The sequence below is a fragment of the Penaeus japonicus genome, unplaced genomic scaffold, assembly GCF_977035675.1.
Source record: "Penaeus japonicus unplaced genomic scaffold, GWHDUDI00000001_assembly GWHDUDI00000029, whole genome shotgun sequence".
Classification (NCBI taxonomy): Eukaryota; Metazoa; Arthropoda; class Malacostraca; order Decapoda; family Penaeidae; genus Penaeus; species Penaeus japonicus.
In genome coordinates, this window is record NW_028234431.1 from 13,526,678 (window position 1) to 13,536,887 (window position 10,210).

The following is a 10,210-nucleotide window of genomic DNA, read 5'->3' on the forward strand; positions in this document are numbered from 1 at the left end:
TGTTTGTGGTGATGGTAAATGGATCACGTTAGAATAACAGTGCTGCTTGGAACATGAATTATATGTCTTGTTGAGACTGATGAAGGGTAAGCGAGCGCAAGCAGTTGCGAATCTGTCTATGAGGTAATTCATGAAGTTCGGCGCAAGATAAAAGTAGAGGGGGAGGGAAGGAGGGAGAGAGGGGAGAGGATTATATGATATATTTGCATATATCATATACATAGATAAGTACATATTACATGAATATACATTCTCGCACTAAGGCATCAGATATGTTTCTCATGGGTTAGGTCATGTCACCTCAGACAGATAACTGTTTTGCTTAGTTACATCCCAATTATGTTTACCCTTAACAGAGCTGCCTGCCTTTGATCTCTACCGCTTCCCATTCCAGGCTACGTTCCCGCGTCGCCACTGCTGGGAATTGCCGACAGGAAAACTCTCCAGATAATCGGAATATTTAGGGGATAGACATCGCTGAAACCTTATTTCGCATTACACGTGTCGCTTTAGTGTTTGATTATTGTATCATTGTGCAGTGTAGTGTTTATCATTTTTGTGTCTCGTGTAACTCAGCGTAAGTTTATAAACCTAATATGTGTAAACTATTTGTCTGTTATCAGATTTCTATTTTGTGTGGGTTATTTGTTACGACACCAATCCCAGAGAGAATGAGAAAAAAGGCAGAGATAGAGTGATATATATATATATATATATATATATATATATATATATATATATATATATATACATACATACATATATATATATATATATATATATATATATATATATATATATATATATATATATGCATATGTACATATATATGTATGTATGCATATGTATATATATATATATATATATATATATATATATATATATATATATATATATATATATATATATTTAGAGAGAGAGAGAGAGAGAGAGAGACGAATTAAAGCCAGCCGGTGCCCGAACAATTTTCCCTGCCCAGCCTTTCGATGTATATTCGCTCAGAACATACTCAATTTGGTCATTTATGAATATAAAATCCTCTAAAAATATATAGCTGCAATTATTAGTACCAGTGCCTTTCCAAATCTGTTCGTTCATAGCATACTCCGTGTCCATTTATGATAGAATCCTCTGAAGTGGTCCCTTTCTTTTCATAAATATACTACTTGCATAATTTGGATTAACCAATCTATGCACGTAATACTTCCCTGCAGTAGTTTATCTATTACATTTTAATTACTCAAGGTTGGCAGACAAATTGCTGTACAAATAGCAAAAAGCGCTTCGATGTTAAAGTATAAACAACGGTCGCAGAGACGTTAAATAATATTACTATCGAAACATTCTATACTTTATGGTATGCACCACATGGCACACAGGTAATAATTTTTGAGATCATAACTTTTCACAGAAAATCGCTCAAAGAAAGCGCTCAATTGTAGCGGAATAATTGTTATTGGCGCCTTGTTATGATCAGCGATACGAAGGAGAGTTTGGCCGATTTTCGTAAATTTCATCTTTGAACGTCGGTGATATAAGGTATTTGTTATAATATGGTTCGACTATAAAGAGACAAGGCTTGGATATATATCTAGTGATTAAATTAACGTACGTAAGGTGAGATTTAGAGCGTTTGCAAGATTTTTATGTCTAGACAAAAACAACAGATCAGAGTTTTTAGGAATATCTTTTGTTGAATTGGTACTAATTTGTTATAATAAACATAAAATAATCCACCAATGTTGTCTGTCATTTAATAGTTGCGAATATTCAGTCGGAAAGGGATGGTTGTTGAAGCAGACATGGTTAAATTGCAAGTATTGTGTGGCAGAGGGATTTCTCTCGGTCAAGGGAACGAAACATTTTCAAACCAGGACCATGCGATAATAAAGACTGAGGGAATAACAATAAAGAATAATTAAGTCAACAGTTGTAGACATCAAAGATAATCTGCTGTATGTAAAAGTAAGGCCACAATTGCTTATTATTTTCTGTGGATATATTCTTTGGGTGTTACCTTAAGCAATGAAGTGATGTTCGTGCAATTTATCAATAAAAAATGAAACCAGGCCAATCTGTCTTGCCAAGTTACTGGGGGAAGGTTTGGTGCCCTTTGCTACAAGGTGAAATAAGGAGGCCTTGGTGTTACCACATGCAATTCTATTTTGGATAGTTATCATATAAAAGCCTATGGAAGTATCCTATGATAGTTGTGAACTAACTCATCTTTGTAGGGATATTCACCTTTTTTTTGATGGCTCCTAATATTTTCATGTAAAATTGATGTTTATCAGGCTGCTTATCAAAACTCTCAGATCTATGCATGAATTGATTCTGTGGTCTCAATATCTGGAACTTTCACTTTATATTCTGGCAAGTGAATGCTTAGACTCTTTCCCTACCTAAGAATAAATTGCTAGGGAGGTCTATAAATTCTATCTTGCTAGATCAACAGTAGTAGAAGCTTGTCAACCATTGCTGGAGCATGAAGTGCAGGTTGCAGCATCACTTACAGATTTTGATAAGCGATTGTTGCCTTACCTTTCCTTTGGCATAGATTATTTTATATATCTAATAGTGTTGTTTTAAGGAATCTCTATGAGCATTACCAATATTTTTCTGTCCCATTCTGGATAATTATGAAAAATTCCATGAATTTTCTCATTTTCTCATATAATGTGTTTGCAATGTAACACATTTTCCTTTAAAACAGGTTTTAGAATGTCTTTGTCTGCATAACCTTAGCCTAATTTTCTTTCAGTATCAAATTGTAGCTTGTAGCATTAATGGTAAATTTTTCTCTTACTATATAAATGCACTGAATTTTGAATTTTCATTTGATATCATCCCTGAATTTCCAGTATGAGTGGAAAGGGCAGAACTCCTATCAAAAAGAAGTATAGACGCACAAAGAGGACTTACAAACACCCTAATCCTCTCTTTGAAAAGTGGCTGAAGGAGTGGCAGGATGAGGCAGCACGAAGGCACTCAAACATGAAGTACAATTTCCAAAGAGTAAAAATATGTCCATTCTTTACTGGTTGATATTGTTATATTTGATATTTTTTATATATTTTCTACTTAATTTTAGAATGACCTACCATTCCTGGTAGTTCTGATTTGGTGGTTATCTAAGTGTACTGCTGTCTTTTTGGTTTATGGTGCTTGGCTTTTTTTGAAGGCATTTATTCTTGAGATGATTAACTGATTAATAGATGTGCTTGCCCAGTCTCCAGGATGAGTTTTATTTCAGAGCGAGGCAGCTTAATGCAACATACCTTGACTTTTCTCACTCTTTCAGTCACTCATTGTAAAACTAGAGCCATTTTTATGTTTTAATATTTGTGTGTTTTATTGTAATAAGAGATTTATATGCATCATATGACATATATCAATGTTGCCGTTGACAAAAATTGTAGTATAGGGTCCATATCAGCTTGTTATTTTCTTTATACTCAGTGTGATAGTCATATTACTGTTTTATGGGAGGACAAAAGGCAACTTTATTTTTTCATATTTGTATACTGTCATGAACAAATATGAAAAGTATAACCATCCACATTGAAGATAACAGGAAGAGGTAGGGAAGAGTAAGGAAGCCTGTGCTTCTGATTTTGAGTGCCACAGTAAAAAGACTATGGCACAGGGGTACATTGTAGACACTGGGCATAGTTTGAGTCACCTTCCTCTTCTAGTTCTGCCTGTAGATCCTTCATCGGCAATAATCTAGAGCAAGAGGTCAGCAAGCACTAAAGATAGTGCTTCCTAGAAATGGTGGATGGATACCATTCAAGGCTCTCTCTCCTGCTGGTGCTAGAAGGAAGTGGTGCCATCTAGGTTTTAGATGTTAGCCGTAACCCCTTTTTCTTAATATTATGGCAATTATCACTCACTCATTAGTCATAGCACAATAAAATAACACAGTGTTCCCAAATCCCCAAACATCATGTATGTCATGATGCCCGTCTTCAGACATTTATACATATACATGTATACACACATGCAGACATAAACCTACATATATACAGGATAGATGTACAGGAAGATATTTATGCAAATATATATTTCTATTTCATTTCTTTTAACTTGTTCTTAGGCAAGAAAATCCCTAAAGCTGTTCCCGCTTCCTCTGTATAGTGGGAAAGACTGCAAGGTCCTGGCTCATTTTGGTGATAAGATCTGCCAGTTGATTGACCAACAACTAGAAGAATACCAACAAGAGAATGGACCCATTAATTGGGATGAAGTTCATCAGGTATATTTTATGGTCACATTTTTAGCACTGGAGAACGTGCAATATTATTTTTTCCTTCATCAGAAATAAATGGGGAGCTTAGTTTGAAACAGACTTGTAGAATTAAAAGAAAAGATTATTGTATTAAGTAAGATTAATGTAAAAAAAAACTGTAGTTCAGAATATTAACATTTCACCTGTAAAAGTGAAAGGAAATACTTTTTTTGTTGAATTTTTGAGATTTTTTCTTTCATATATCTGCAGATTCAAGAAGAGACACAGACTAAGAAGAGAGGTAGGCCTAGAAAGAACTCAACCGATGGTAATCTGGACCTCAACAATGAAACAGAATCTAGTCCATCAGGAAACTCTGCCAGTCTTGAGGTTCAACAAAAAAAGGTAATGAATGTCGCTTTCCTAGATAAGTGAATTGTTTACTATAAATTTGAGCTACTTCTCAATTTATGAATAGTATTTTTAACATATTGAAATTTCTGGATTTTAGAAATATTCTAAAATGTATAATCATACACTTTGGTTGATTAAGCATTTTATATTTCTGAATCTTGTTGAAAATGAGAAAACTTTTCAGGTATCAATATGGGTAAAACAGATGAAAGTCATTCTTATTTTTGTTTTAACTGACAGGGGAAAAGTCCTGGGGGAAGGAAAGGACGAGCATACATACCTGCGCCAAGATCTGGGGCTTATGGTCTTCTCATGGCTCTTTATAATGCCTCTAAGGATGATGATTATCCAGGTAAATATCTGTGATTGGCTGAACCATTCTAACCATCTCAAAAGAATTGATTTTACTTTGGTGCCTTTTAATTTGTTTTGAGTTGGTTGAACTTATTGCATGAATTTTACAAGTGATAATAATTTTCACGGATTTATTTTTAAGAAAGGAGACTGCAAATATATTCCATGTTTTCACCTTTATTCCTGCTTGTATCAGGATATTTGGGAAAGAAGGAGTTGATAGAAGCTGCCACACCTCTCTGTGATGTATCCTTTACCCATTCAGCAGAAGGGTCACATTACACTGCCTGGTCCTCCATGGGCACCTTGATCAAAAAGGAGCTTGTGCGCAAAGAAAGTAGTCCAGGAAGGTAAGTGAAGAATGGAACACATTTTAGAATTAATCCACTACAAACAGACATCAAGATGTACATTACGGTTGAGTTTTGGTCATTTTGTAGGGAATGGTTATTTAACCCACACAGGACGGGTGGTACAGCATGTGTACCGCGCATTCAAAAGCCCAGTTGCCGGGTGCCAGCCATTCAATTGATTTAATATTGATTTTGTCTTCCCATAAAACTGTAATACTCCTATCACACTATTAAAATGCAAAAGATGACATAATACAAAAATAGCCCCAGTATCACAATGAGTGAATGAACAAGAAGGAGAAAGACCACTCTCTTTCACTAAAATATAACCCATGCAGCTGACACTGAGGGCCAAATCTAGTAAGTCTAAATCTGTCCCAAATATACTAGTTTGCTATGTTGAGAGATAACCTCTTCTAAAAATGTTTGCCTGATAAATAAGTGTACTGAACATTTCAGTTTCTGTGAGTAGCTATGCTTTATACATCACTCTAGAAGTAATTTGTAATACTTACATAAGATAAGGGTTTATGAAAACATTAGATTGAACATTTCAATATGTATTTACAGATACTTCCTAACCTCGGAAGGAAAGGCATTGGGAGCAAAAATCTCACAAGTTGAGGGTGGTTTTGTCATTAGCTCTCCAAGTAAAAGTCCTCAGCCTGCAGCATCAAGTGAAGAAGTCATAGTTTTGTCATCTAGAAGCTGCAGTCCTGTCATCCAAGGGGAGGATTTCACCAATGAAGATTTTCAGAGTTTCAAAGGAGTGTGTGATACTGTGACGACTGAATATGGTGGGACAGCGAGTAAAGATCCTGAAACAGAAGTGGCAGTACCTGTTAAGAGGAAGAGGCCTGACATTGATAGCAAGAGAGCCACAAAGATCAGTAGAAGTGTGACTTCACCTGTGAAGGACAATATTTCTGAAGATGATCATTTAAATCCTCCAGGTGAGTGGCAAGGTAAAGAGAAATATTAATGCCACTTTTGTTTATTCTTGGAAAAACTTGATTATGTATCAGAGATTAGATATTTGCAGTTTAACCCTCTCTGGACGGGTGATACACTACTGTACCGCTCATTCAAAAGCCCGGTGGCCAGGCGGCACAATATGGTGCCAGCCATTTAATTGATTTAGGCCTAAGTGTTCGAAAGCCCCGGCATTGTGACATGCAAGGCTGGAATGCCCCCGTCGTGAGTGGGTTAATATGCAAATAATCTCAATTGTATTGTTGATTGATGAATTAAAGATTATCATTTTCTTCAGAAAACTTTGTGTTCAGCTACATTACAAGCTTGGAAATGGAAACACCAATGAGGCAGCGTGCAGTTGTCAGTGTTGAGGAAGATGGCTTTCTTGGTTATTTGATAAAGTGTCGTCATGCTCCTCTCCCAGCCTCTGGGCTTGTTTATCGCTTGGATAATCACAGGTATAACATATTGTGTATATTCATAAATATAGTGAGTTTTCAGAGATTAAACCTGACTTCATATTATGAAATGATTGTACTTGTTATATTGTTTTACTTACTTTTTTTTTTATAAAGTATTGGCTTTTATTATTTTCCATGTTACTATTTTTTTACTTACTTTTTTTTATAAAGTATTGGCTTTTATTATTTTCCATGTTACTAATCAAAGTTAAATGTGAAATTTTATCCCTACTGCATTTTGAAAATGAAAGTTTCTAATAGCACAAATGATATGTGTAGGTATAAAAATATATTATTTATTATATAATCAACAGCAATTTAAGACTGCAATTTATTATTTATTTCCTCCAGAATAGCTCCTCCTGGGTATATATATGCATATTTGTCCAGTGAATGTGCTCCTATCATGAGCCCAGGCCTCCTGTCACCATCACGTCCTAAGTCTACAACTAAAATGCCTCTACCCTCAGTGCAAGTGCCAAAAGTACCTTTTGGTACCCATTTCTCTGAGAATGCAGGTCCTGGAAAGTGGAGATCCAAACCATTGTTGTTACAAGTGAGACATATACTTTTAAGGAAAATGTCATCATATGGTAATGTGAATTCAGTTGTGGCAAAATGAGGGTAAATTTTTAGATATCACTGAAAAACACTGAAAGGAAAGTGGCATACCAATCAATTCACTTTCTATTGACTCTCATAGGCAGTTTTCTAGACTTGTTATATGTCTCACTACAACAGGTTGCACTGCAATTAAAAGTCACATTTCATAAAGGTTTTAATTTTTCAGATTTTCCTAATTTTAAATTTTAACCTCTGAATTCTCTTTACAAATATCAACAGAAAAAAAATCTTCAGATGTAAAGAAGCAAGCTACAAGTACGACAGCAACAGGTCTCTCTAAGGAACCAAATCAAGTAACTGCAGTAACTACTAAGAACTTGTATCCACCTTTGTCAGAGAGACAAAATACTATAGAGTCATATATTCCAAAGACAAACCAAGTGGCCAGAGACCCATTGTTTTCTCTCTTTCCTGGCCAGTTTGACATTGTATTATGTGTTGACAATTGTGAAATAACAGGCGGGTAAGTTTTCCAATGAGTTAAGGATGTTCTTTATTTGTATTTTGATGATTTCCTTGTGAATGTTTATTTCATAAATTAATTTATATGTTTTTTTCACATCCATAACTTTTGGTGAATTATCTTAAATTATTGCAGATTGCAGATTTATACAGTATCAGATTTATATTTTGCTATATATGAAAATTCATATGCTTCCCTCCGCCTTTCCTTTTGATTCAGATTTACAGGTGGCAAAAGCAACACTCGAGAAATCATAATTACAGAGTTAGACAAACATGGTATCAAGTATGATGTGCGTAAGCTTCACGTCGGAGATTTCTTGTGGGTATGCCAGGAGCGCATACCCTTAAATGGAGAGGTGAATGGTTGTTCATTGAATGTGTTCATATTTTGTAATATTGTGTGGAAGTTGCAATAAAAATTTATTCAACTAGAATGATACTACCTTTTTTCCACAATTTTAATATGTCATTAAGTTCTAACATCTAACCAGCGAAGGGAAATTGTCCTACCGTACATTGTTGAACGCAAGAGGATGGATGACCTGGCTTCAAGCATCAGAGATGGTAGATTCCGGGAGCAGAAATTTCGTCTCAAGCAAAGTGGACTCTCCAGACCTATTTACTTGGTTGAAGAATATGGCAGCAAGCACATGAGGTATATAAAGAGGATGTAATATGGATATGAGTAGAACAGAAAAATGAAAAAGGGGGAGAGAATATAAAAACTTGTACTGCTGTTAACATGGATTCCCCTAATATTTTATATTCATATTTACAGCTTACCTGAAACCACATGTCTGCAAGCTGTGGTTAACACTCATGTGGTTGATGAGTTTACAGTGAAGATTACAAAAGATCAGCGGGAATCAGCTGCATATCTGACAATCATGACACGATGCCTCCAAAGCTTGTACCAGGTCAGTACAATTATTCTAGAACCAGGTGAGGTTTCACTTTGATTGCACAAAATAGTGTACTTTATAGCTGGTTAGAAAATTGTCCATTTATTAAGTTTATTATGTTTTTCATGTTCTCTGTATAGATTATGCAAAGATTTTAAGAACTATATGAAAATGTCCCCCAAAATTATACTGATATATACTTTGAAATATACCTAATAGATTTTGAGGAAGAATGAGTGAGTGAGTGAGTGAGAGTTAAATAAAGATACAATCATGTCCTAATTACAGGGCAAGCTCTTAAAAGCCATGGCTAGAGAGCATTTGAAAGAAGGTTTAGAAACATCTGTATCTATGGATGAGATTGAGACAGCACTCATGACCTTCAGTGAATTCAATTCCTCATCTGTCAAGAACAGGCAACTTCAAGTGAGGGAGATGTTTGCCAAACATCTGTTGCAGATTCATGGTGTCAGTGTTGATAAAGCTCGAGCTGTAGTGGACAAGGTGGGAAATTCAGCTATTTTTTTATCAATGTTTCAAAAGTTCTGTGTACTGATGTTTTCTAATGGAGAGTAAAATGTAAAGTAAAAAAAAAAAAAATTAAAGTAACATTGTGAGAATAAGATTGGTCAATATTTTGTGTTAAATTTGAAATATGTATCAACATCAATCAAAAACTCAATTTTTTTGGACATCAACATTTTCTTCTCTTGCCCTAATGAAGATGAGAAAGTTGTAATTAGGCATTGTTTTTGTTTCAGTACGGTACACCAAAACAACTGATGGAGGCATATAAGAACATAACAAGTTCAGAAGTTGGGGAAAATATGTTGGCAAGCCTAAAATGTGGAAAAGCAGGTCGTAACCTGGGAACTGTGTTAAGTGCAACTATTTACAAGATGTACAGTAACAAATCTTTACGCTAAACCTTTAGGTGATAACTGTTTTATTTTTTAGGTATTAAATGCTTTTATCTGTGATATGCTAGATTTATGTAGAGCCCAGGATTCATTATTGAAAATTTGTTTCAAGTTGCAATGTTAAGTAGATATTTTTACATAAAATAATTGATATAAGATATTTATATGTTTTATGTGCTGGTTTTTACTTAAACTGCATTAATAATTTCACAAGAAGTTAGATTCTGTATTTATTAAGGAAATGTATTTATTGCATTCATTTGCAGAGTTATCATTCAGCACTGCAATATTCAATTTCTCTGATCACCTTTGATATTTGTATGAATATTTAAATTTAAAGGTCATGGCAATAGACAGGAGACATTTTTCATTTATTTGTTAAAACTTAACTTTTATTATCTTACAATAAATTTAATCTGATAAGATGCCATCCATCCCTAAAGTACCTCCACTACACAACCTCCTACAACATTCTCTCATTCATTCTCTATCTCTCCCTCCCTCCCTCCCTCTC

General features: G+C 34.8%; 1 protein-coding gene across 2 annotated transcripts in view; it reads left to right on the forward strand.

Moving 5' to 3' along the window:
* Positions 1–1,393: 1,393 nt before the first annotated feature.
* The window catches only part of mus81 (mus81 structure-specific endonuclease subunit), a 9,132-nt gene continuing 315 nt past the window's right edge, over positions 1,394–10,210 (forward strand). Inside the window, exons 1-15 of one of the 2 annotated variants that reach the window (XM_043018699.2) lie at positions 1,394–1,539; positions 2,862–3,015; positions 4,097–4,255; positions 4,499–4,633; positions 4,883–4,994; positions 5,193–5,346; positions 5,920–6,314; positions 6,620–6,782; positions 7,137–7,303; positions 7,629–7,872; positions 8,092–8,230; positions 8,366–8,529; positions 8,653–8,791; positions 9,065–9,280; positions 9,538–10,210. The exon at positions 9,538–10,210 is cut by the window's right edge and continues 315 nt beyond it. In XM_043018699.2, coding sequence (XP_042874633.2) covers positions 2,863–3,015; positions 4,097–4,255; positions 4,499–4,633; positions 4,883–4,994; positions 5,193–5,346; positions 5,920–6,314; positions 6,620–6,782; positions 7,137–7,303; positions 7,629–7,872; positions 8,092–8,230; positions 8,366–8,529; positions 8,653–8,791; positions 9,065–9,280; positions 9,538–9,702 — 2,505 coding nt within the window. In that variant the 5' untranslated portion in view covers positions 1,394–1,539; position 2,862 and the 3' untranslated portion in view covers positions 9,703–10,210. The remainder of the gene's footprint in view (positions 1,540–2,861; positions 3,016–4,096; positions 4,256–4,498; positions 4,634–4,882; positions 4,995–5,192; positions 5,347–5,919; positions 6,315–6,619; positions 6,783–7,136; positions 7,304–7,628; positions 7,873–8,091; positions 8,231–8,365; positions 8,530–8,652; positions 8,792–9,064; positions 9,281–9,537) is intronic. The other variant, XM_043018708.2, reaches the window with a different exon arrangement.